General features: G+C 40.6%; 2 protein-coding genes across 2 annotated transcripts; both read left to right on the forward strand.

The window, feature by feature from the left end:
* Positions 1 to 3,991: 3,991 nt before the first annotated feature.
* cops8 (COP9 signalosome subunit 8) lies at positions 3,992 to 27,095 on the forward strand. Its single transcript, XM_060875901.1, has 7 exons — positions 3,992 to 4,161; positions 5,534 to 5,604; positions 5,690 to 5,738; positions 8,522 to 8,654; positions 22,065 to 22,172; positions 25,873 to 25,935; positions 26,316 to 27,095. The coding sequence occupies exons 1-7, from the start codon at positions 4,090 to 4,092 to the stop codon at positions 26,393 to 26,395; spliced, it is 576 nt and encodes a 191-aa protein (XP_060731884.1). The 5' UTR covers positions 3,992 to 4,089; the 3' UTR covers positions 26,396 to 27,095.
* trim63b (tripartite motif containing 63b) lies at positions 19,469 to 21,413 on the forward strand. The gene has a single exon (XM_060875899.1). It carries the CDS (start codon positions 19,915 to 19,917, stop codon positions 20,938 to 20,940), a length of 1,026 nt encoding a protein of 341 aa, XP_060731882.1. The 5' UTR covers positions 19,469 to 19,914; the 3' UTR covers positions 20,941 to 21,413.
* Positions 27,096 to 27,939: the final 844 nt, after the last annotated feature.

The following is a 27,939-nucleotide window of genomic DNA, read 5'->3' on the forward strand; positions in this document are numbered from 1 at the left end:
TTACTACGACTGACTTTCATTCCTCTTCTCTCCAGCGCAAACCTCCACCTCTCCAGGTTTTCCTCCACCTGCTCCCTGCTCTCACTACAGATCACAATGTCATCTGCAAACATCATCGTCCAAGGAGACTCCTGTCTGACCTCCTCTGACAACTGGTCCATCACTATAGCAAACAGGAAGGGGCTCAGAGCCGATCCCTGATGCAGTCCCACCTCCACTGTGAACTCCTCTGTCTGACCTACAGCACACCTCACCACTGTCCTGCTCCTCTCATACATGTCCTGCACCACTCTGACATACTTCTCTGCTACTCCTGACTTCCTCATACAGTACCACAGCTCCTCTCTTGGCACCCTGTCATACGCTTTCTCTAAGTCTACAAACACACAGTGCAACTCCCTCTGACCATCCCTATACTTCTCCATCAACATTCTCAGAGCAAAAATTGCATCTGTTGTGCTCTTTCTGGCTCTTTCAGCCATACTGCTGCTCACAAATTTCCACCACCTTCCTTAACCTAGCTTCCACTACTCTTTCCCACAACTTCATTGTATGGCTCATCAACTTTATCCCCCTATAGTTGCTGCAACTCTGCACGTCACCCTTATTCTTAAAGATCGGCACTAACACACTCCTTCTCCATTCCTCAGGCATCCTCTCACTTTCTAAAACCCTGTTGAACAAACTAGTTAAAAATTCCACTGCTGCCTCTCCTAGACACTTCCAGACCTCTACCGGGATGTCGTCAGGACCAACTGCCTTTCCACTTTTCATCCTCTTCAAAGCCTTCCTGACTTCATCCTTTCTAATCTTATCTACTTCCTGTTCCACAAAGTTCACCCCTTCTACTCTTTTTTCCCTCTGATTTTCCTCATTCATCAGCTCCTCAAAGTATTCCTTCCATCTCCTCTGTACACTCTCCTCACTTGTGAGCACCCTTCCATCTCTATCCTTAATAATTCTAACTTGCTGCACATCCTTCCCATCTCGATCCCTCTGTCTAGCTAACCTGTACAAGTCCTTCTCTCCTTCTCTAGTGTCTAACCTAGTGTACAACTCGTCATATGCCTTCTGCTTAGCCTTAGACACCTCCCTCTTCACTCTGCGCTGTAACTCCTTGTATTCCTGTCTATTCTCTTCAGTCCTGTCCATATCCCACTTCTTCTTGGCTAATCTCTTCCTCTGGATACTATCCTGAACTTCCTCATTCCACCACCAAGTCTCCTTATCTTCTTTCCTCCTTCCAGATGACACACCCAGCACCTTTCTCCCTGTCTCCCTGATCACTTCTGCTGTAGTTTCCCAGTCATCTGGCAGCACTACCTGACCACCCAGAGCCTGCCTCAACTTCTGTCTAAATTCCTCACAACATTCCTCCTTTTTCAGCTTCCACCACTTAGTTTTCTTCTCTATCTTTGACCTCTTCCTCTTACAGACCATCAGAGTCATCCTACACACCACCATCCTATGCTGTCTGGCTACACTCTCTCCCACTACCACTTTACAGTCACTAATCTCTTTCAGATTGCCTCTTCTACAAAGGATGTAGTTTACCTGTGTTCTCCTACCTCCACTCTTGTAAGTCACTCTATGTTCCTCCCTCTTCTGAAAATAAGTGTTAACCACAGCCATGTCCATCCTCTTAGCAAAGTCTACTACCATCTGTCCTTCAAGGTTCCTTTCCTTAACTCCAAACTTGCCCATCACCTCCTCATCACCTGTGTTCCCCTCACCAACATGTCCATTAAAATCCGCTCCTATCACCACTCTCTCACCCTTGGGAATACTCTCCATCACCTCATCGAATTCACACCAGAATCTCTTTTTCTCCTCTAACTCACAACCTACCTGCGGGGCATAACCACTAACAACATTCAACATCACCCCTTCAATCTCTAACTTCAGACTCATCACCCTGTCTGACACTCTCTTCACCTCCAGAACATTCCTCACAAACTCCTCCTTCAGGACCACACCTACCCCATTTCTCTTACTATCCACACCATAATAAAACAGCTTGAATCCTGCTCCTATACTACGAGCCTTGCTACCCTTCCACTTGGTCTCCTGTACACACAGTATATCCACCTTCCTTCTCTCCATCATATCAGCCAGCTCTCTACCTTTCCCTGTCATAGTACCAACATTCAGAGTCCCTATTCTCAGTCCTACACTCTTACCTTTCCTCTTCTCTCTCTGTCTGTGCACTCTCCTCCCTCCTCTACTTCTTCGACCAACAGTAGCCCAATTTCCACCGGCGCCCTGTAGGTCAACGGCGCCGATGGTGGTCGTTGTTAACCCGGGCCTCGACCGATCCGGTATGAAATTCTTACTGACAATTCGCATGGTTAGATTTGGCAATGTTTTATGCCAGATGCCCTTCCTGATGCAACCCTCTCTATTTATCCGGGCTTGGGACCGGCACAGAAGTCACTGGACTGTGACCCCCATGGCTAGATTGTGATTCATTTCTATACCCACTGTAATTATAGTTAATTGCACAGAAACAATTAATGTGCATTTTGTTTACATATTTATCAAAAATGCTATACTCTAATATTCAGTTATAATTTATTTGTATAGCACTTTAAATAATGGTCAATGGACAATAATGGACATTGTCTTAAAGCAGCTTTCCACAAATATAAATAGAGAAAAAATAATAATAATAGAATAAAAGTTACAAAGTTTACTATTTTAATTTATATTTATTTCTAATAAGCAAGATAGCAATATTTATTTGCAAATTATACGCTGACTAAAGTTTTCTTTTTCTTTCTGCTTTTCAGCTTTACATCTAATCATCAACACTGAACTTCTTGCATAATATATAAAAACGTGTCCTGCCTTGTACCCAGTAATAACCCATTAATAGGTTATATGGGAAAAACAAACAAATCTAACTAACTAGAACTGTAGTTATACACTTGAAGCTATGTTCGCACATACAGCAATGTCACCAGATGCTGTACTCTGAAGTCATTAGTAGGTGTTCAAGGTGTTCCTCCTATTACTGGGTGACATAGTAATAATGTTCATCAGCATATAGAGCAACAAGCATTTCACAAAACTTTACTTCTTCTAACTAAAATGAAACATTCTGGAAGGAAATTTTGGCATTTGTGTATAAAAATCCACCTGCGCGTATCTGCATCATATCACATGAGATAAAGGAGTAGTCTTCTGTCTTCACCACCATTAAGTTGTTGCATGCAGTAATATATTATGTCTGCATGAATTGCACACTTTGGTCGCTTTGAACATACAATACACATTCCCTCAACGCCTCCACACTCCAGTCCAGCTGAGGGCAGTAATGCGCCAACAATAAGTGGGCAAAAAATCAGAAGTGGAAGAAGTCTCATAGATATCTACACCTACTGTAGATGTCGCCTTGGTTACGGCAGTACATTGGAACGGATGCGTCAAAACATCTTGGTACAGGGGACCCCTTCCTCTTAATCGTCAATGTAGGCAAAGAAATAAAATCACCATAAATCGTCATGAATGCAATTTTCTATTTTTTTTTTTATTCGTTCTAACGGTCAGACATGTATTTATCATTGAGTCCAGAGAAAATTTAAGGTTCGGATATTAAGATAATCTACTTTTTCACAATATAATGCATAGTGCTAGTAGGTGTGTTTATTACTTACATTCTTCCACTTGAGTAAACTTCAAATGAACAATCACTTATAACAATCACCTTATATCCTACTGCATGCATATACATGTTAATTTAAACATTTAAATTGTATTGGTTTATTTAGTATCCCTGCAACAACACGACCTTACAGTTTCTTCCTTAGACTTTTGCTTTGCAGTTGCAGAGTAGGAACCTTTGCGACATGGTGTCTCAGCTTATGAAAGGCACAGACAACCAGTGAAATTAAGCTAAAGATAGGTGTAGATATCTATGGTACAAATTACTGTCTAAATGATTCGGTTCAATAGGTGGCGATGTTCGCGCACATGATTGTATATGCAAAAAAAAAAGAAGAAGAAGAAAAAACACCATCCTTTAGCATTTCGCTAATCCTTCCCGGTTAGCAAACATTGCCGTTGTGTTTTGTGTAGAGTTTGGTGAAGATGCCAGTGGCGGTCATGTTGGGAGAACATTACGAGAAGCTTCTGGAACAATGTGAAACTCAGGAGCTGGAGGTAAAACAGCGCTGTGTTTGCTGACTGCTGTCCGCTTTCTAGTGAAATACATTAGCTTTGAGTTCAGGGCTGTAATTAACCAGTAAACATCAGCTACATGTACAGGGTGTAATAATAACCCTTTATGCTATTAATAAATAAACCTGTTGTGTCGTGCTGACTGTGGAGATGATGCTTGAGCTACTCACCATAAACCTGCTAATATAGAGAAGAAAATACACCTTTAGTAGTACAGTCATTAAATACAGACAACTTAACCTATAAATACAATTCGCAGTAACATAAAGCTCTTGAATATAGAAATATAAAGAAATAAATCTCTTGGTTTTGAAATAAATTTAATTGTTGTTTACTCTCTCTAAATCCTGTAATCATTTAATTGTTATTGCGTAATGATAAAATCACACAGTTTGATTTGATTCACAATATTGGCTTCATGATTTGATTCAGTTTGGTTCTAAGAATGTGAAAAAATGTGAATAGAGAATCTTTTAAAGCCATTTCTCAATCAGAAAGAATGCAAAAAAGTCCATTTCTGTTTGTAAAAAAATACATGAAACAAAGTACAAACATTGCTAACAATAGAGGTTTAATGTAATGTCCTAGAGGTTCACATATCTTATTTATTAATATGTTTATAAATGCTCCCTGTCTGTTAAAATAAATACAGTCTCTTACCTGTGAAAATGATCGACTGAAACATAATAAGCTCAATAGCAGTCCTTTCTCAAGCAAATGGATGGAGTTGAAGAGCTCTTTAGTCTGTTGAGCTATTAGTCACTTCACAAGTGCAGATGCGCTCCAAGGCTCTCCATTAAAAAGGACGCAAACATGTGGCCAGAACACTGTTTATTTATTTTAACACTGCGGGTTGTGCCAACAGGATTTTGTTATCTACTCGTTGCAAATCTATCTGTGAATTTCATGTCATTGCATTGGAGCTTGGTGCGATGGAATTATTGACCCACTTAAAGAAGTAAACACTCTCAAATTTTAAAATAAGAAAAAAGCATCAGGATTATCAATTGTTGTTTGGTTGTTTTGCATTGACACCTATATTACAGTAGATTAAAGATAATACAGCATGGTGCTCATTAAATTGTCTAAACCGGGGTCTCCAATCTTATCTGGAAAGGGCCAGCATGTTTCATTACAACCAAGCAGAAACCTGAGTCTACTGAAAGCCAAAATAAACTGATTAAACAGGTGGAACCTGGTGTGACTTCTGCTTGATTAGTATGAAAACCTACCCACACTAGACCGTTGAGATAAAGACTAAATACCCCTGGTCTAAACAATATATAAAAAATAGGTTTAGTTGTTCCCAAATTTCTGTCCAGAAAATGTGATAATCTGCAACTAACTGTTACAGGCTCCAGGTGGCATTGCAACTCCTCAAGTGTATTCTCAGTTACTGGCCCTCTACCTGCTGCACAATGATATGTGAGTGCTATTTTTGTTGTTGTTGTTGGTTAATAATAATAATAATAATAATAATAATAATAATAACACTAATACATTTCTGCAGGAACAATGCAAGGTATCTTTGGAAGCGGATTCCACAAGCAATTAAAACGGTAATAAATGATTGTCTTAATGAGATTATTAGATTGCAGCCCAAAATCGAGATGTGTGTTTAATTTTCCTGTAATTTGCACAGCTGTGATTTTATCTCTTTTTTTTGATACAAGCCAGGTTAGTACACCACCCTTGATACCGTCTTTGCCCTGGTCACAGATGCACCAGTGAAATGTGCACAAACAAGTTGTCTGCTTTTGAACCCTGATATGCATTAAAATACATATTTTTGTACAACTGTGTTATTGCCCTGCTAATTCAACCTTCACACTTTGCTTTTATGGAATGTGAAATCAGTGAAGATTGCCACCAAGCCACATGCATAGGTGTAAAAGCTAAACATTCAGTTTTATTGTCCAACCCCTGTATATTTACTGTCATATGATTAAGATGGTTACTTAGTTCTTCTCTATTTAAAGCTCTAAAATGACAGTGTCACTGAAATTGATCGACGCATCATCATCTTAACTAATCTGTGATGGATATCATCTAGTAACTTCTATCCTAATGAAAAATATTGGGAGAGATTCAAACTGGTGTAAAAATGAAGGCATTGTGTGACAAGTGTGAATTAAAGTGAAAAGCCGTTGGCTTGGTGTATGCATGTGATCATAATTAGTTACACAATGTTCTGTTATGTCAGCAATGTTTTGCATTGCTGTTTAAAGTGCTGGTGACCTCTACAGGACCATATATTTTAGTTTACCATGTTTAGTGTCCGGGGCACGGTGACTTAGTGGTTAGCACGTTTGCCTCACACCTCCACGGCTGGGGGTTCGATTCCCGCCTCCGCCTTGTGTGTGTGTGGAGTTTGCATGTTCTCCCCGGGCCTCGGGGGTTTCCTCCCCCGGTCCAAAGACTTGCTTGGTAGGTTGATTGGCATCTCTGGAAAATTGTCAGTAGTGTGTGATTGTGTGAGTGAATGAGAGTGTGTGTGCCCGCGCGATGGGTTGGCACTCCGTCCAGGGTGTATCCTGCCTTGATGCCCGATAACACCTGCTCCCCGTGACCCGAGGTAGTTCGGATACACGTTTATTTCCCTTGTGTGTATTGAAACAACACAAAAACTCCAAAAACTTCACACAAAACTCCAAAAATGGGCCTGACAAAATTATTGCCACCCTTAACTTGATATTTGGTTGCACATCCTTTGGAAAACTGAAATCAGTCGCTTCCTATACCCATCAATAAGCAAGAAGCTTACTGATTTCGACTGGAAGCGACTGATTTCACACCTCTCACCCGGAGATTTTGGACCACTATTTCTTTGCAAACTTCTCCAGCCTCCAGGTCTCTCATATTGGAAGGGTGCCTTTTCCCAACAGCAATTTTAAGATCTCTCCACAGGTTTCCAATGGGACTTAAATCTGGACTCGTTGCTGGCCACTTCAGAACTCTCCAGCGCTTTGTTGCCATCCATTTCTGGGTGCTTTTTGAAGTATGTTTGGGGTCATTGTCCTGCTGGAATTCCCATTGTCTCAGATGCAAACCCAGCTTTGTGTCACTTGGTCCTACATTGCGACCCAAAATCTTTTGCTAATCCTCAGATTTCATGATGCCTTGCACACAGTCAAGCACCCAATGTCAGAGGCACCAAAACAACCCCAAAACATTTTTGAACCTCCACCATATTTGACTGTATAATTTTGGCTTACTCGTGTACATTTTGGCAAAATTAAGTCTTGCTTTTTTATGTCTCTGTATCAGCAGTGGGGTTCTCCTTGGTCTTCTGCCATAGCGTTTCATTTCATTCAAATGTCGACGGATAGTTTGCGCTGACACTGATGCACCCTGAGCCTGCAGGATAGCTTGAATTTCTTTGGAACTTGTTTGGGGCTGCTTATTCACCATCTGGACTATCCTGCGTTGCAACATTTCATCAATTTTTCTCTTCTGTCCACGTCCAGGGCGATTAGGTACAGTGCCATGGGTTGCAAACCTCTTGATCCTGTTGCGCACTGTGGACAAAGGAACATCTAGATCTCTGGAGATGGATTTGTAACCTTGAGATTGTTGATATTTTTCCACAATTTTGGTTCTCAAGTCCTCAGACTCTTCTCCTCTTTCTGTTCTCCATGCTTAGTGTGGCACACACAGACACACAATGCAAAGACATCTCTCCTTTATATCTGCTTTCAGGTGTGATTTTTATATTGCCCACACCTCTTACTTGCCCCAGGTGAGTTTAAAGGAGCATCACATGTTTGAAACAAATTTATTTATCCACAATTTTGAAAGGGTGCCAATAATTTTGTCCGGCCCATTTTTTGGAGTTTTGTGTGAAATTATGTAAAATTTGCTTTTTCCACTATTTTTTTGTGTTGTTTCAATACACACAAAGGAAATAAACGTGTACAGCAAAACGTGTAATTGCAATACTTTTCTGTGAGAAAAATTTCAGGGGTGCCAACAATTTTGGCCATGACTGTAGTTTTTTTTTTTTTTAAATATAATATGTAATGTGTTGGCATGTAGAAACAAAACAAAAATGACATTCTGAAATATTAGGCAATTCTTGTGTTTTGGAAGTGCTAATAAGCACTTCTTTATTCCACATATGGAATGAAAATTAAAAAAAAATTAAAAAAATTTAATTTGTATTTCAGAAGCTTGGGAAATACAGTCATAAATCTGAAATGTTTAAATAAATTCGAAAGTATTAAAGTCTGCGATGAACAGAATAATAAAAACGATGTATACACACTGTTATTTAAATAACAAGATATTTTTATTCAAATGTTCTAATTAGACATTTAAATTTGAATGTTATGTATTTGCACAGGCAAACCCAGAACTGGCAGCTATATGGACAGTAGGACAGTGTATCTGGCAGCGAGAGTTCCCAGGCATCTACAGTGCGATTGCTGCCCATCAGTGGTCAGAACAAATTCTTCCGGTAATGGAGTCTCTAAGAGGTACTTAAGCTCGATCCATGTGACAATGTGCATTTGGAGTATGTTGAATGTGAGAATGTTGGAACTCAGACCTATACACCCAAAACTAATAAGCAATGCAAATAAACATGTGTAGATGTATGTAGTGGCTTGTTTATATAAATCAAAATGCCAGCAGTATATAAAGGACTGTAAAGATAACAAAATTTACTTAGTAACGTAAAAGCTTGACGGTGAAAATAATAATAAATAATTCTGGGTCCACATGTTGGATGCCATGTTGATCAGTATAAAACATGCGTGTGAACCACCACTTAACATTTTTTCAGTATTTTTGTTTGAATTGCTTACAATTTGAAGTATGAAGGTAAGATATAAAGGTGCAGGTGCAGTACAGCTGACTGAGTTGTGTGCGTTAATGCATCACGTATGAACACAACAAAGGGGGTTTGTGCTTTAATGTCTAAGGAGTCGGATAGAGACCAGGGCAGGTCCTGGTTGATATTGTTGATGAGGCCACTTGCTGATGGAAAGAAACTGTTTTTGTGGCATGAGGTTTTTGTTTTGGAACTCAGTCTTCTACAGGAGGGAAGTGCCTTGATAAGATTGTGTCCAGGGTGAGAGGTGTCAGCCACAATCTTTACTGCCCAATTCAGGGTCCTGGACGTGTACAGGTCCTGAAGAAGTGACAAATTGCAGCAATCACCTTCTCAGCAGAGTGAATGACATTCTGTAGTCCCCGGTCATGCCAGCAGTGTACCAAGTGGTAATGGAGGAGGAGTATAGACTCGATAATGGAGGTGTAGCATTGCATCATTGTTGTCTTTAGTTGGTTGAACTTCTTTAGCTGCCACAGCAGTTATATGACATGATGGGTGATATGATATTTACCAGGAAATGGTAGGTGTTCACACCATTGACTGGGGAGTCACATAGGTATAGGTGGTTCTGGGTTCTTCCTAAAGTCTACAACCATCTCCACTGTTTTCACAACGTTAAGCTCCAGGTTGTTCTGACTGCACCAGGTCACCAGATGGTCATGTTTGGACGATGAAGTGTATGGCCATGTTAACTGCATCATCTACAGACCTGTGGGCTCTACAGTCAAACTGCAGGGTGTCCGGGAGAGGGTCAGTGGTGGATTTGAGGTGGGGAAGCATAAGGTGCTCAAAGGACTTACCAGATGTCAGAACAATGGGTCTGTAGTCATTAAGTCCTGTAATCCTGTTTTTTTTTTTTTTTTTTTGGGGGGGGGGGGGGGGGGGGGGTTTGGATGATCATTGGAAGTCCAGTATATGAAATTCCTCTAGTTAGGTGTTAAAGGTAAGGTGTCTGTAAGTACAGGAGACAGCTTATCTACACAGTACTTCATGGTGAAAGGAGAGACAGTGAGGTCCATATTTTAATCTCAATAGGAATTCCCTATTCACTATTTCACTTTTTCTGGCGTCGCATATGGAGTCTGCCAGCACGTAAACCTGCCATCATTGTTGTGGGGTGGGATTCTATTATGGGGTGTGTTTGTTTGTATCTGGAAGTGACATTATTCACAGTCGAACAGAACACGTGAATTCAACTCAGATTTTATTTACGATTGATGTTATAGGTGAAGTTGTTGAGGACGTTATGATACTCGCACAACAGGCTGAAGACAGTTCCTTCTCTACTGATTACCTCTTACTGAAAAGCCATATCATTTTAGACAAGTTAAGTAAGTTAATGGGCTTAACAAATAGCAAAATTAATAAGGTTGTTTTCGCAAACCTCAGTAAAGTGAACGAAAGGCTGGATGTCTGTATTTTGAGACGTCTGTTTCAGAGCTGCAGCAGCTGGGAGATTGACTTTGCCATTACACTGTGTTTTTTATTATTATTGATTTTTAAGGATCAAACCAACAGTCAGAGGTATACTGAATAAACAAAAGTGAAATACAGAAACAAGAATATATACATTTTTAAAAAGGCAAAATCTTAGATAAATAACTAAAGTCGAGCAAAAATGTGAGGGCAAGGGCTTTCACCACCAATTTACATTTATGAATACTAAATTTAGCCAAAAGAAGTAGCAAGTTAATTAAGAAATATACCTGATAACATTTGTCAGAGGAGAAAAAGCTGAATAAAACATTTTTAAAGCACAGCTGAACGTTGGACAAGAAGAGCAGAAATCGGACTGAGTGAGAGCAACTCCAAAATATAGATAGAATGATAGAATGTTTCATCATGTAAACCACAAAAAGTACAGCATGTGTAAATATCACAATTAAATCTGTTTACAAGATAATAATTGCAAGGATAATACTTAGATAGCTTAAAGGAAATTTCTTTGATTTTGTTATTGATTGAGTATTTATGTGGAAGTTCCAACATTTTACTCCACAACAGATGATCAATAAAACCATTCATTCCAAAATAAAATAATAGTAGGGCTGCAGACAATATCCCTTTGGAACAGAGCCGGAATAGAAAGACTATTTTTTTTATTGGGAAATGGGAGAATCAAATGCGACCAATTTCAGTATCAGCAGGATTCAAGGGGTATGCAGGAGGCTGAGGACAGGTATTTTTAAAAAGCATCTTTAGACCAGAGGGAATAGCAACCATAACCACTGGATAGTCTTTAGGAGAAACTGGAAAACTTTATTTAGACAGAAATTCAGAATAGGTTGAGTTAAAGGGTAAATAAAAACCAACGCAATTGCACATATTCTGTTCGGGCCGATGTTTGACTGTGAATGACGTCACTTCCAGATACAAACACGCCCCATAATGTAATACGTGCAGGCATTTGAAACACAAATGCAAAGGGAATTGCGATTATGTTTGAGTTTTGGCATGCCGGAGGAAGTGAAATAGTAAATTCCTAATGAGAATAAAATATGGCAGGGTCATAACTCTAAAAAGAGGAAGTTCAATTGCAGATGGACTTTGCTTTTCCATTTGAAATTTGGCATAAACAGAAATGCAAATTGTTTGCGTTTGCATTTGAAATATGTCACGTTTTTACAACGACACGTAGGAAACGCAATTGCAAACATAATTTTGCAAAATATATAGGTGCATCTCAATAAATTAGAATGTTCATAGAAAATTTCATTTATTTCAGTAATTCAACTTAAATAGTGAGACTCGTGTATTATATAAATTCAGTACACACAGACTGAAATAGTCTTTGGTTCTTTGGTATTTGGATTTTGTCTCACATCACAAACACATTTATTTAGCCGTATTCAGGTAGCAGTCCTTAATACATCCCAGTTAGTACAATCCAGGCATGACTGAAGATCCTCCACAGCCTTCCTTGTCTACTGCTTTGATTTTTTTTTCATAACAGGTTTAGAGAGTTTTAATTTCTGCCTGCATGTAAGAATCAATTAGACCATGCCGTGGTCAGAGTTCCCCAATGCACCTTGTGGAATGGCTTGATAGGCGCTGATTTTCTAATGTAACAGTGATCCAAAATGTTCTACTCTCTGGTTAGGCATTTAATAGATAGGTTTTTCAGTATAACAACACTCAAGATCAGGAGAACAATACTGCTGGAGCACTGTCACATCATTGCACTAGCCATTATTTTTATAATTTGTAGTATAACAATATCAGATATATCTATCCTACTGAGAAATTTATGTCCGTTTGAAACTGCTTCTTCAGTTTGCGAGTGTATAAAAGCAAATTTCAGTTTTATAAATATCTAAATTTAAAATTCTAAATGCTTTATCTGTTTGGCAGCCTGGACAAATGAAATGATCATGCATCAGAGAACAACATTTTGTTGGTCTTCAGCCATACAGCATAGGCTATTTTTGTATACAGAACAACTGAATAGGCTGAAAGAAATGCACATTCTGAGACCCAGCACAACTCTTAATATCATCATCAGTCATTTCAAGTATACGTCACATACATCTGATGCCAACAACCATGGCACAATCAATGTCACAGAAATCAGTCTTTTTCTTCATTCTGATGTTTGGTGTGAACATTAACTGAAGGTCTTGATCTTTATGCGAATGATTTTATTCAATGTGCTGCTGACTTGTTTCCCTATATAGGTAACTGTGGCTTTGCCGAATTCACACTTAACTAAATTAAGAGTGAGAGATGCCTTAAACAATCGATCAAACACCACCCCCAAAGTGGTTAGGTGTTCCTCCCACGTATTCGAATAAACAACAATGTCGTCTAAATAAGCTTTACAGTTTTGAACCACATTCAGCACTTTACTCATCAATCGCTGAAATGTAGCTGGAGCGTTACGCAATCCAAACGCCATAAAATTATAATTCAGAAAATCATCCGGCGTAACAAAAGCAGATATTTCGGCTGCATGCTCCGTCAAGGGAACTTGCCAATATCCCTTTAGAAGGTCTAATTTTGTCACGAAGCATGCAGAGCCTACCCTATCAATGCAATCCTCCATTAGCGGGAGGGGAAACAAATCTGGTTTTGTCACGGCATTCACTTTTCGGTAATCCGTGCAAAATCGTTGTGTGCCGTCAGATTTCGGAACTAATAAGCACGGTGAACTCCAGGCGCTAGAGCTGGGGACTGCAAGTCCATTATCAATAAGGTACCTTACCTCAGACTCCATAATCTTACGTTTAGCAGGGTGTGGGAACTTAGAGCCCGTCTCCAAGTCGGCACATATCAGGGTGAATTATACTGATATACTGGTATAAAAGATATACTTTTATACTATATAATTGTTACTTAAACTTAATTTACTGATAGCACTAACATTAATACGAATTAAAACAATGGGAAAGCTCCTCAGACCTGGATGAGAATGAGCAAACTTCTTTATTGTGGTCAATCAGCCAACAATTCTCTAAGAGAAATTGCCAATTTGAAAGTAACAAAAGAAATCCCAAAAACCCAAAAAGAGCATCTTCATGAAGAGCATCGGCATGCAAAAACAAAAACCCTCAGGACGGTCCTGCAAAGTAACTTTTTTTTTTTACACATACACATTTGGCCCCAAAAATTCTCCTCTATATATACGCTTCCAGGCGCCTCCTCCTTGGTTCCCCTCCTCACAGGCCCGTTTTCATATCACCTTATCATTGTCACCTTATTTACCGGAATCATCTCATATGTTTTTGTAACGTCCTGTTCCTTACAATCCCCTTGTTTTTCCTTCACCTTTTGCCCATATGCCCATTTATGGATTTTCCTCCCCTTAGTTCCCCGGGGCCCAGGTCCGGGAGCCCAGGCCTGTGACCCTGGGTCTTCTTCGTTCGACATAACAATTATGTCTAAACAACAATTTTTGTTATTAAAAAGTGTGCTCAAAGTGTTCACTCTGTGTTCACTCTGTAAGCCCCTTGCTTAATAGGTGGATGATCACCTACATCAATATCATGTTCCAGGACTTGAGTGCGAGTGGGAACATCTGAGAACAATCCTAGGAAAGAATTTATCAGCTTTATTATGTCCGTTTTCTGAGGGGCGGATAGATGTGTCAAATAAGAATCTAAACGCTCCAAAACCTTGGAGTTATTCAGTCTACCGCCTGAAACTAGGGTATTATGCAAGCTCAGCCCATCTTCATCGACGTCAACACTACTGTCAGAAACAGCCATGACTGAAGCTACAGGAATGATACCAGAGCTTTTTGACTCTAGGTCTTCCTCACGATTAACATAACGCTTCAGCATGTTTACATGACACACGCAAGTTTTTCTCTGGCGATGAGGGGTTCGAACAAACATAATTAGTGTCACTCAGCTTCTTATCAATGATGTACGGTCCAGAGAACTTAGCTTGCAATGCAGCACCCAGAACTGGCAATAGAACCAAAACTTTATCACCCTCAGAAAATGAACGAGCAACAGCATTCTTATCAAAACGCTTTTTCATTTTTGACTGCGTACCACTCAAAGCAGTCTGAGCTAATTCACAAGCATTGTGCAAACGTTCTCGAAAAGAACTGACATAATCCAACAAATTACACTCAGATTGTTGCTCAGATAACCAGTTCTCTTTCAGCATTTTGAGCGGTCCCCTCACTGTATGTCCAAAAACCAGTTCGGCTGGGCTAAATCCCAACGACTCCTGAACGGACTCACGGACAGCAAACAAAAGTAAAGGCAGCCCTTCGTCCCAGTTTTTTCCTGATTCAACACAATATTTACTCAACATGGACTTTAAAGTTTGATGGAACCTCTCCAGAGCTCCTTGGGTCTCAGGATGGTAGGCACTAGATATAACATACTGGATTTTCAGTTGGGAAAGCACTTGTTTAAACAGGCGAGACATGAAATTAGTTCCCTGATCCGTTTGGACCACTCGAGGGAAACCAAAGGTAGAAAAGTACTAAAGCTTTCACCATTGCCTTCGCTTTTAATGTACGTAACGGTACCGCCTCCGGATAGCGTGTAGTCGTGCACATAAGCGTAAGCAAATAAACATGTCCAGACCTTGTTCGCGGTAACGGCCCAACACAGTCCAAAATTACTCGCACAAAGGGCTCTCCCAACACAGGGATAGGTTTAAGTGGTGCGGGCTGAATTACTTGGTTAGGTTTTCCTACGACCTGGCATACGTGGCACGAACGACAATACTGCACCACGTCAGACTTAATACAAGGCCAGAAAAAATAACGCAAAATTCGTTGGTACGTTTTAGTAATGCCTAAATGTCATTATCATGAGCCACACTCAAATAAAACACAATAACATTATCATGAGCCACACTCAAAACCTGGTTGCGTAAGCATTTAGGTACGACCAGTTGGTAGACAGTATCCCAACCCAAACCATCCGACCTTAAAGGAGTCCACTTTCTCTTTAACACGTCGCTGTCCCAAAAATAACAAAATGGTTTATTTTCAATGCCGGTCAATAATACCGCATCAGTTCTGCAATGCAATAAATAAGGATCTTCCTTCTGTTTAACGGAAATCTGAGCCTTATCAACGGACAACGGCCACTCTGATTCCGTTTTAGCACCACCACTCATAGACAGCGACTTAGGTACGGGCAGCTTAGGTTTCAGAACAGAACCTTCACCGTCAACTCTATCGTCAGTTGCCAGAAAGGAATCCGAAATATCGATATCATCACTAAACTTACGCGCTTGAGCGCGAATAACTACACACGCAGTAAAAACGGAGGGGAATTCTGACGCTAACTCACCGGAAGTAACATAATCATACACAGGATTTTCAACAACCTCAGGAACTGGAAGTACCTTTTTACCAGCTAAATCATTACCTACAATTAAGGCAATACCACTCACAGGCAGTGCATGGCGCACTGCCAACCTTACAAAGCCTGTTACTAAACCGGATCGAATGTACACGTTATGTAACGGTACTTTCAACACACCTAATTCAATCCCTTGAATAAGGACATCAGAACCACAATAACTTTTCTCAGAAAATGGCAGTGCACTGGCTAACACAAATGATTGATTAGCCCCTGTATCACGTAACATGGTTACGGGAACTAAACCTTCAGGTCCACTAAGAGAAATCATCCCCTGACACAAAAATGGATCATATACTGCATCAACATCCAACCCAGGTTGCTCATTAACTTTCTGGACAAGAACAACACTTTTAGTGATCTTCCCTTTATTCTTCTTTTTCAATGAGGGACATGCCGCTATCAAGTGACCAAGCTCATGGCAGTAAAAACATTCACGAGCTTCAACAGGTGTTACTAGTTTAGGCCATCTCAAAGTTTTAGCACTCTTCTCTAGGGACATAGAAGAACATAATTCACACCGTGCAACAAACGCACTTTTGTGAGTCAAAGTAAACTTATATGCGCAAACAGCTGCCTCAGCTAGGGTCGAGACTTTCTTTTCATTCAAATAAATAACAATTTTGTCTGACAATGAATTCTTAAAATCTTCGACCAAAATCAACTTACGAAGTTGTTCTAAGTTAGCGACTTTACTGGAATTACACCACTTATCAAAAAGCACGCCTTTTTCCCGAGCGTACTCCACATAAGTTTGACTGGGAATTTTAACATGAGAACGAAACTTTTGCCTGTATGCTTCCGGCACTAGCTCGTAAGCCTTTAACACAGCGCCTTTAAGTTTATCATGATCCAAGCTGTCCCCAACAGACAAGGTTGAACAGACCTCCTGTGCTTTTCCAGACAATTTACACTGTATCATGAGAAGCCAAACCTCTCTCGGCCAACGCAGTGCCGCCGCTATACGTTCAAAAGCGCCGAAATACGAGTCCACTTCATTATCCCTAAATGTAGGCACAAGAGTAAGATGGCGACTAACATCAAAATCATCAGACCTACCAGAAGTTCCAGACAAAGGCACAAAAGGTGGAGGAGTATCGACATTAGAAGGTGCAGCAACGTGAGACTTAACTGAGCCTACTGATACATGGCCGGATTGCATCTCTAATTCGCATTGCCTAAAACGCAGCAGTTGAGTAGTGTGCTCCTGATGTTTAATCTCCAGATCTAACTGCTTTAACTGGATCGCTAATTTCAAATCCTCTGAATTCACACCGCTAAGTGAACGCATCATAGGATCAGACCCCGGAGCATCAATGTTAACTTCGTCACCTGCCGCATTCATACCAACATCAGAATTAGGCTTAGGGTATAAAATACCGCTTTGTACCAATGCCGCATCAATTACATCCCGTACTACGTTTTTCTTAGCAGTTCGTGACAGAGAAATGTCATAAAAATCAGCGATTAATCAGCGGTTTTTCGACATGACTCCAGGACTTCTCGTGAAGGAGCCTGTTTAAACGCTTCTATACTAAATTCCATGTATATCGACCTACTACTTCCGCACCACACAATGAAAAAACTGCCAGTCAAAACATACAGAGATATATAAAGTACACTCACCAGTAAAGCCGCAAACTTCGTAGTTCGCATCGAACGAATTACCAAATCAGGAAAAGAGCCCGGACCTCCCGCACCCGAAGCGAGAAAAGGATCCCGGACGAGCCCCCAATTATTACGCCCCGAGTCTAGGGGAAATCGGAACCTCAGAGAGGCGTAATAAAGGAACAGAGTTTGAAATAGTGGAATCCCAGTTAATAATCACTCCGGCCGATAATCAAACACATTCACCAACCAATCAAGGGATAGGATTAAATTTATTAAGAATAAATGTGACAGGTGAAAAGGAGCATCTCTTCGGGGTGACCAAAGGCCAAAACAACAAACAAAACAACTCTCAAAAGCAAAAGGAGAAAGGGGCTAAGTGACCTAAATGAACACAAAATAAAATACATTTATCTTCCCTAACTCCCTAACGAAAAACAGAGTACAAACCAAGATATCAAAATAAATAGGCTGGACACCCCTACGCTCCACGTGCTTGAGAAGTCACTTTAAGGACAAAAGTACAGGATCAACAAGTTGTTCAAAAGGCACATTTTCACTGGGGGAATAGCAGCCTTGATCATCGCCCGGAGGAGGGATCTCGGAGCTCTCTACCCAAACGCGGCCGAACCAAAAATGAGCTCCATGTTGAACGCCAGAAGCGCCCTTATAAGGAACACGCCTCTTCTGAACCACCAATAGAGAGAGAGAGGAAATCATCGGGCGACCTATTAGAGCACGACAGAAGAAAAAAAAGAGACAAGAAAATAAACACATACCAAATACAAAAACGTAGGTCGTAACACTGACACATGATTGCCTTATTAGATAAGTGCATAAATGTATAGAGGTCTAAAGCATGTATATGTGTTCCTAATAAAGTGGACCTTTAGTGTAAATTATTATGTCTTAGTATTGTTATGACTTAATTTTTAAGGCAAATAAAGTCTGCACTATGCACTCTGCACTATAACTGCTATTATAGTCAGCACTTTGTTTTGTGCATTTATCAAAGCTAATCAAATCAAGTTAAAAGCAACTCTCAATGTATCCCTTACATACAGTTTCCTGCTTCCTCTGGGTGATTTTCAGTGCATTCTTCAGCAATCACGAAGTCTCAAAATAAGCTTAAATGTGTACTGAAAGATAAGTCTGGTGTAAAGTACAAAGCTTGTGTAGAAGTCTTGGGGAGTATGGCTGAGTCATGTAACCCAATCAGTCTTGTATGGTGTTGTAAGCTCAGTACAAGGCTTTGGCCCTGTGCTTATCAGCTCCTTTATTTGGGATATGTTTGTTGTGCTTATGTTGAACTTTGGGATTTTTATATGGATATCTGTTTTCCGTCAGTTAGGACAAGCATGTTCTGAATTCCTGGAACCATTTAAAGCTGTTCAGTCTTTCTGCTCTTTGTTATTCACCTCTTCTGCACTTTACAGTTATTTCACACGCAGAATATTTAGATGGAGTTATGAAGTGTGTGAGATTGTCTCATTTAAGACTTACATGACAGACAGATAGACAGATCATACATGTATGAATATGAAAAATGGTACACATTTTGGTAGAAGAGCAAAACAATTCTCTGAAATACACTTCTCCCAGCCAAGTGAAGGAATCACTTACACACACTATCCACTTGATCCTCATCTGCCTGCACATGATTCACCCAGACCAAGGCAAGAAGTTAAAAATAGCTCATGTAGCAATGTGTTCCCTGTGTATATCTAGACATTACAATGTTTTTCTGTTCAACAACACATTGGATGTTGGTCAGTTTGACATAACCTGAAGATAAGGTTATGCTAAAGTAGCACTGTTTTACAAGTATATACTAAAATGATTGTTTACTGTTTAGTGAAATATGATCTTTTTGTTTATAGTATAGATGTAGTTAATATATTAACTATCTAGTAGAAACATAGGCCATTTTAACTGTACTGTACAGTTTAAAATAATAAAGATGGCATATAACAAAAGAGTTTTTGTTCTGCATTCTGTAACATTTTCAATTTTAACTATAACTGCCTTTTTTTAAAAGGCCAAAGCTACAGTTCTACAAAATTAGTATTCAGATAAATAAACAGATAAAAGGAATTTGTAATAGCTAATAAAATAGCCATATGACTATGTCCATGGCCCAGCAGATTGGCCTTGTTTATTACTGCTGAAGTATTTAATCAGGGAAGGAATTTGTTACTGGAAAGGGTGAAGAGTTGTGTCCTCGACACTTAAAGTCATGTGACATATGGAGGCTGATGGGAGTTGGGGTCTTGTTTCTCCAAAAAGAGACTTAAAAACAAGCCGTGCTCTTGATTGGTTGGTCTGATTGGGTGTCACGGGCAGAAAGAGGAAGGTATAAAACCTTTGCGGCTGTGCTGCAGGACTGACAGCTGGTGGGACATGTTTGTGCAGTGTTACTATAATTACGGCAGATACTCCGGCAAGCATTAGACACCAGCTAGAATGGAAATCCAGAGGACTGGCTCACTGACTGGGTCTCCTAGCTCTATGGAGAGTCTGGAGAAGCAGCTTAGTTGTCCAATCTGTCTTGATATGTTTACCAAGCCAGTAGTGATCCTCCCCTGTCAACATAACCTGTGCCGTGGATGTGCTAGTGACCTTTACGACTCTCGAAACCCTTACCGGTTTTCAGGGGGGGTGTTCAGGTGTCCAACATGCCGTTTTGAAGTGGTTCTTGATCGTCATGGTGTACATGGACTTCAAAGGAATATTCTAGTAGAGAACATTATTGATCTTTACAAACAGCAGCAAGAAGGTTGTGGAACCACTGCAGCACCTGTAAAACCTAAAGTCTCCACTGAACCACAGTGTGAGGAGCACAAGGATGAAAAGATCAACATCTACTGTGTGACCCACCAGATTCCCACTTGCTCACTGTGTAAAGTGTTTGGACAGCATAAGGATTGTGAAGTTTCCCCTCTTGCTAGTGTTTACCAGGCCCAAAAGGGAGAGATGAGCAATGCCATTGATGCCCTGGTTGCAGGTAATGGACGGCTGCAGGCCCTGCTAAACCAGATGGAGGAAGTTTGCAAAGCTGTTCAGGACAATGCCCAACATGCTAAGCAAAAGCTTGGGGAGCGATTTGATGCTCTATATGTGGCTTTAGAGGAACGAAAGAATGCCCTCTTGGAACGTATAAGCAAAGAGCAGGATGAAAAGGTGGCAGTTTTAAGAAAGCTAGCTAGACGTTATGGAGACCGGCTACAAGCTTGCACAGAGCTCACTGATACAGCAGTTCAGGCCCTTGAACAAAGCAATGCTGCAGACTTTCTGCAGTCCTCCAAGGGTCTCATTGCACAGACAAAGGATGCAGCCAAGAGTTCCCTGGCTGAGGAAAGACCCGAACCTGGTTTTGAGAGAATGGACCATTTTATTCTTTTCACAGACCATATTGAGGCGTTGTTGTCCAAGATGGACTTTGGAGCGAACGATAATGAAGACTATGAAGATGCAGAGGAAGAGGAGTGAACTGGACACGTGGTGTTTTAAGAGTTAGTGTATGTGAAGGACAATGTAAACCATATTGCGAAATAATGTATTTTTAACAGATTTTAAGTGCTATTACAGGGTGTGCAGCTAAACAATACTGAAAACTACAAAGCTACTTTCTAATAAAATACTGCAATTTTGATACTTTCGTAATGATAGTTTATATATTTGTGTCTATGTGAATCTTATGGTGAGAGTACACTGCGTATTCTGAAATGAACAGAAAACATTATACGGTTCCTGTACTTGGATGGTCCTGGAGAAACGTTGTCTCATTTCACTATGTACCGCATCAGCTATATATAGAAATGACAATAAAAACTACTTGACTTGACTTGACTTGGAGGTGAAATGAACAGATCATATACAAACTTATTTTGCATTGTAGAAATAAGTTTTTGTGATTACTGTGGTTATTCTGCTGCATGTAAAATAAAAGGAATAAATTGAGATCTAGAGACATTTTTATTTGTGTTAGAAGTGTATGCACGAAGAAAACAAGTTAGCATTGTTCTTTTCTGTCTTCAAATTGCATGTTTGAGATGTGTTTGCTTATGAAAGACAGCATGGCCTATTTTTAGTTGGCTTTGGAATAGTATGTCAATGTAGGACAGATGAACCGATCTCCTATTTCTGACCTTTGGTTTTTCAGCAGCTCATTCTGCAAGTTAATGAAGGATATTAAGCAACCAGTTTCTTTGGGTCATGTTTTGTTAACACTTTGTGAAGTTTATGAATCCATTTTGGATGTGATGTTTAATAAAATTTGAAGCCTGGAATTACTGGGGTGGGCTCCTACAGATCAGATTGACAGTTATCTAAAAAGGAGCGAGGAACCTGGTAAAGTACTCGGTAGAGTTTCTCCCACCATCACAATTGCTTTAGTGAAACATTTTCATGTAGTGCCTTTATTTTTTGTTTTACATGAACTGAGTAAAAGTGCCATTTCATTCTTGGGTATATAAAATGCAAGTATTTAGGAAGAAATTCTCTGGGAAGAAATATTTTCAGTGCTGGGTTGACAAGTGTGGATCAGATTATCTACACCCTTTGTACTTGAAGTTTAATCATCAAAGTCACCTGGTTTTATATTTTATTATCAGAGTCGACCCGCAGGAGGGCATATGGCCTAGTAGCCCAGGCATACACCTCAATCAGTGCAGAGGACTTTGCTTCTTTTGTGGGATATTCCGTGGAAGAAGCAGTAAAGGGTAAGATTCCATTTTAAATCAAAAGGCATAAGAATAAGTGTTTAATTAGCTACTTGCCGAACATGTAAAATTTTTAAATATTAAACAAATATCGATCAATATTTTTGGATTTATGTTTCCTTAAGCCCCAACCAAAACTCTTCCATAAAACAGTCAGATTTAATTTATAAATAGTAAGAATACTGTGTGTTCTTGCATGTGGGACATTTGTTGTGCATCCATGACCAAAAGTTTTGAGAATGACACAAATGTTAATTTTCATAAAGTCTGTCTCAATTTTCATGATGTCAATCATGTCAAAGAACTTCCATCCATCCATCCATCTTCTACCGCTTATCCGGGGCCAGGTCGCGGGGGCAGCAGTCTGAGCAGGGACACCCAGACTTCCCTCTCCCCAGACACTTCCTCCAGCTCCTCCGGGGGAATACCGAGGCTTTCCCAGGCCAGCCGAGAGACATAGTCCCTCCAGCGTGTCCTAGGTCTTCCCCGGGGCCTCCTCCCGGTTGGACATGCCCGGAACACCTCCCCAGGGAGGCGTCCAGGAGCCACCTCAGCTGACTCCTCTCGATGTGGAGTAGCAGCGGCTCTACTCTGAGCTCCTCCCGAGTGACCGAGCTCCTCACCCTATCTCTAAGGGAGCGCCCAGCCACCCTGCGGAGGAAACTCATTTCGGCCGCCTGTATCCGGGATCTTGTCCTTTCGGTCATGACCCAAAGCTCATGACCATAGGTAAGGGTAGGAACGTAGATCGACTGGTAAATAGAGAGCTTCGCCTTGCGGCTCAGCACTTTCTTCACCACAACAGACCGGTATATCGACCGCATCACTGCAGAAGATACACCGATCCGCCTGTCGATCTCCCGCTCCATCCTTCCCTCACTCGTGAACAAGACCCCAAGATACTTAAACTCCTCCACTTGAGGCAGGAGCTTTCCACCAACCCGAAGGGGACAAGCCACCCTTTTCCGGCTGAGAACCATGGCCTCGGACTTGGAGGTGCTGATTCTCATCCCTGCCGCTTCACACTCGGCTGCAAACCGTCCCAGTGCACGCTGAAGGTCCTGATTTGAAGAAGCCAACAGGACAACATCATCTGCAAAAAGCAGAGACGAAATCCCGTGGTCCCCAAACCAGACTCCCTCCGGCCCCTGACTGCGCCTAGAAATCCTGTCCATATAAATAATGAACAGGACCGGTGACAAAGGGCAGCCCTGCCGGAGTCCAACATGCACCGGGAACAAGTCTGACTTACTGCCGGCAATGCGAACCAAACTCCTGCTCCGGTCATATAGGGACCGAACAGCCCTTAGCAGAGGGCCCCGGACCCCATACTCCCAGAGCACCCCCCACAGATCACCACGAGGGACACAGTCGAATGCCTTCTCCAGATCCACAAAGCACATGTGGACTGGTTGGGCAAACTCCCATGAACCCTCCAGCAACCTGGTGAGGGTATAGAGATGGTCCAGTGTTCCACGACCGGGACGAAACCCGCATTGTTCCTCCTGAATCCGAGGTTCGACTATCGGCCGAATTCTCCTCTCCAGTACCCTGGCATAGACTTTTCCGGGGAGGCTGAGGAGTGTGATCCCCCTGTAGTTGGAACACACCCTCCGGTCCCCCTTCTTAAACAGAGGGACCACCACCCCAGTCTGCCAGTCCAGAGGCACTGTCCCCAGCCGCCACGCGATGTTGCAGAGGCGTGTCAACCAAGACAGCCCCACAACATCCAGAGACTTGAGGTACTCAGGTACTCATATGTCAAAGAACTTAATCCCAAAAAACATTTCCACTGCATTTCAACCTTTCCTCAAATGGACCAGCTGACATCGTTACTGATTCTCTCATTAACACCGGTGAGAGTGTTGATGAGGGCAAGATGATCACCCTGTCATGCTGATTAATTTAGAATAACAGACTGGAAGCTTTAAAAGGGTGCTGCTTGAAAGCATTGTTCTTCCTTAGGTAACCATGGTTAATTGCAAGGAAATGTGTAGTCATCATTTTGCACAAAAAAGGATTCACAGGCAAGGATATTGTTGCTAAATAGATTTCACCTAAATCAACCATTTATCAGATCATCAAGAACTTCAAGGAGAGATCAATTGTTGTGGGTGGCCAACAAAGTCCAGCAAATGCCAGGACTCTGTCCTAAAGATGATCCTAAAATCCAAATAGATTTCTAGAATCCTAGAGTAAAATCTGTAGTCAGATTGCTGGTTTGACATGGACACTGACAGCCGATTAATAGTTGTTGCGATCAGTTTTTTTTTCAGATAAAGTTCTGGCTGTGTCAGAAGGTTTTAGACACTTACCGGCAGTGTGACCTCTCCTACAACGAGCGTCAAAGCAAGAACCAATAGGAGTGTTGAACTGGATGATAGCGAGGCAACTTCAAACCGACTTTTGGAGAAAGGCCTGGTGTTAAGAAGGGCAGTAAAGAAATAACTTATCTTTAGGAAAAATATCAGGGATAGACTGATATTCTGCAAAAGGTACATAAGGACTGCTAAAGACTGGGGTAAAGTCAATTTCTCTGATTAAACCCCTTTTCCGGAGAAGAAAAGGTGAGCACAACCATCAACCATGTGTCATGCATGAACAACTTCTCCCAACTATCCAAGAACAGTTTGGTGACAAAAAAACACCTATTCCACCATGATGGAGCACCTTGCCATAAGGCAAAAGTGATTACTAAGTGCCTCGGGGAACAAAACATCAAAGTTTTGGGTCCTTGGGCAGGAAAATTCCCAGACCTTAATCCCATTGGGAATTTGAGAGGCTGGTTGGACAAACATAAACCCACAAATTCTGACAAACAAAAAAGCATTGATTATGCATGAATGGGCTGCCATCAGTCAGAATGTGGTCCAGCAGTTGATTGACAGCATGCCAGGATGAATTGCAAAGGCTTCAATAATTAGGGTCAACACTGCAAATACTAACTCTTTGAATAAACTTAATGTAATTGTCAATAAAAGCCTTTGACACTTATTAATATACAGTATAGTAACATCTGACAAAAAGATCTAAAACACTGAAGCAGTGGATTTGAAGATTAACATTTGTGTCATTCTCAAATCTTTTGGCCATGGCTGTACAATTAACAATATTTTGGTTATTTCATGACACTTGTCATGTCATGCAAGATATTCATGCACATATTCTTATATATGGACATACACATACAGTGGTGTGAAAAAGTGTTGGCCCCCTTCCTGATCTTTTATGTTTTTTCTCGTTTGTCACACTTTAATGTTTCAGATCATCAAACAAATTTAAATATTAGTCAAATATAACACAAGTAAACACAACATGCAGTTTTTAAAATTAAGGTTTTTATTATTAAGGGAAAACAAAATCCTATCCCACATGGCCCTGCATGAAAAAGTGTTTGCAGTAAGGGTGGCCCGACTTATGTTAACTTTGACTAATGTTTAAATTTGTTTGATGGTCTGAAACATTAAAGTGTGACAAACGTGCAAAATTTTTTTACCTCATGTCATTAACATACCATTATATCCATAAACTAATCTTATGAAACTTCATAGGCTTTTATATTAAACTTTAAACTCATAAACTCCCCCTTTTTCTTTTTTTCTTGCCAGTTTATTGTGTTATGGTGTCACAGAATGCCATAACAGAAAGGGTGAGATTTTTCACATAAGAAACCAATCCAGACTTTGTTCCCTTTCATAAGGTGTAATCAGTCACGGATGGCAGGCGGATCCCAACGCCCGGATGATATTACCACAGAAACCAGGTGGGGGCACTCTTTCTTTTTTTGTTTAAAGAAAAAACTTTCCATTTTGCTTCTTGTGTAGGTCTGAATCATCTGTCTGTTATGCGTCAGTTATACTCCCCTCTTATTTAGAAAAACACACTGTTCTCCATGGTGACCACATGAAGTACAGCTCACACATTTCACCCACCTTTTCCCTGCCATCTTGTTTAATTTTATACATGTGCTGCTGTTATGCACATTTTAACACTGTTTTTTATGCATAGTTCAGCTCAATGAGTTTAGTCCCATTCTCCTTACAGGATTCTTTGCGGTACTTGTGTAGAGAATGGGGATGTTTTATGAGATTTATATTCTCGTGTCAGGCTCATACTCCCTTCTTTGCTGTTCTTTCTTTCCAGATCCTCCCCCTGTCTCTCTGGTTCCAAACGAGCAGCAGCTGGCCAGACTCACTGACTACGTGGCTTTCCTTGAGAACTGATCCCCCTACCCTTAACCACCCCCTTTTCCATCTTCTCAGCTAAACTGTGTGATTTCAAAGGTCTTAAGTATGTTCTTCCTGTTTTTGACTGAGAGTGACTTACAGGACTCTCCCAGATGCTAATCTTTCACTATGCATGTGTTTGTTGAAGACGGATTTGCTTTTGCAGTTAACTTAATACTGAAAGTGCATTATAAAGGATAATGAGAGTGAACAATTGGAAAAGCCAAACCATGCGAGTGTAATGTCATACATGCAACCCTAGAATATTAACACTGAAGCTAACGCTGTTCAGTGCTGTATTGAAATAAGGTTTAATGTTTGGCCAGAATTCATAGAACACTTCAGAATACTTTTTTTTATGTTACATGTATGTGATTGTCATGTTTCTTGTTTTACTCTGTTGATAGTTTTTTTTTTTCAGCAGGAATAAGAACGTAAATATGAAGATAAAATGAACTGTTGTTGATGTATACTTACTGTAGAATGAAAATTGTACTACATCAGGCTGTTGGATTTTATTGCTCTTTTCCGAAGGGGGCTTGGGGGTGGCTTGGACATCTGGCTTTGGCAGGCATAGGCTATTACCACGCAAAATCTAGATCTGTTTTCATGTGATAGCAAATGCATTTATATTGTTGAAGTGTATTATTTGCAGTTTCAACAAAAGCAAATAATAAATAAATTAATTTCACCCATATCTATTTATCTGTATCTGTTTCTGATATAAAATTCACATTATGAACTCGCAGCTGATCTCCTCTGTTTTCTCCTGCACACCTGGAGCATGTCTATTGTCATCCACACATATCTGTATGCTGCTAATGTAAACTCAAAGACCCCAGTGTTTGTAACCTTAGAAACACTATTATCAGCAAGAGTTTAAGCTATAACTTCAGCACGTCAGTAAAAAAGATCTTGATGCATTAGTGTCTTTAACTGTTGAGTCCGTGCCAATGAAATGTCCTGCAAATCTTACACTGATCAAAGAAGAGAGCAGCTGACAAAAACTTTGAACTCCAAAGATGTCAGGGGTCATAGACAGCTGAAGCATCTGGTACACATGTGTAGGCAAAGGATGCTATGCCAAAGTCTGCAGTGTGTTATGGAAAAGTGTTGTTTGTTAAATTTGTCCAGTATGGCATTGTTTATTGAAGACCAAATCATATTCGTCACTCTGTTTCTGTTCTTTATCTTTTCAATATCTTTTCATGTGACACTGAAGAAATGACACTGTGCAGTAATGTAAAGTAGTGAGTGTTCAGCTTGTATAACAGTGTACATTTGTTGTCCCCTCAAAATAACTCAACACAGCCATTAATGTCTAAACCGCTGGCCACAAAGTGAGTACACCCCTAAGTGTAAATGTCCAAATCGGGCCATTTTCTCTCCCCGGTGTCATGTGACTCATTAGTGTTACAAGGTCTCAGGTGTGAATGGGGAGCAGCTGTGTTAAATTTGGTGTTATCACTCTCACTCTCTCATACGGGTCACTGGAAGTTCAACATGGCACCTCACGGCTAAGTACTTTCTGAGGATCTGAA

The sequence above is a fragment of the Tachysurus vachellii genome, chromosome 8 (assembly GCF_030014155.1).
Source record: "Tachysurus vachellii isolate PV-2020 chromosome 8, HZAU_Pvac_v1, whole genome shotgun sequence".
Classification (NCBI taxonomy): domain Eukaryota; kingdom Metazoa; phylum Chordata; class Actinopteri; order Siluriformes; family Bagridae; genus Tachysurus; species Tachysurus vachellii.

Excerpts from the sequence above, each read along its gene's own strand:
- trim63b (XM_060875899.1), top strand. The coding sequence starts at position 19,915 with ATGGAAATCCAGAGGACTGGCTCACTGACTGGGTCTCCTAGCTCTATG.
- cops8 (XM_060875901.1), top strand. The coding sequence starts at position 4,090 with ATGCCAGTGGCGGTCATGTTGGGAGAACATTACGAGAAGCTTCTGGAA. Across the intron at positions 4,162-5,533 it reads GTGAAACTCAGGAGCTGGAG|GCTCCAGGTGGCATTGCAAC; the intron begins GTAAAACAGCGC and ends TAACTGTTACAG. Across the intron at positions 5,605-5,689 it reads TACCTGCTGCACAATGATAT|GAACAATGCAAGGTATCTTT; the intron begins GTGAGTGCTATT and ends ACATTTCTGCAG.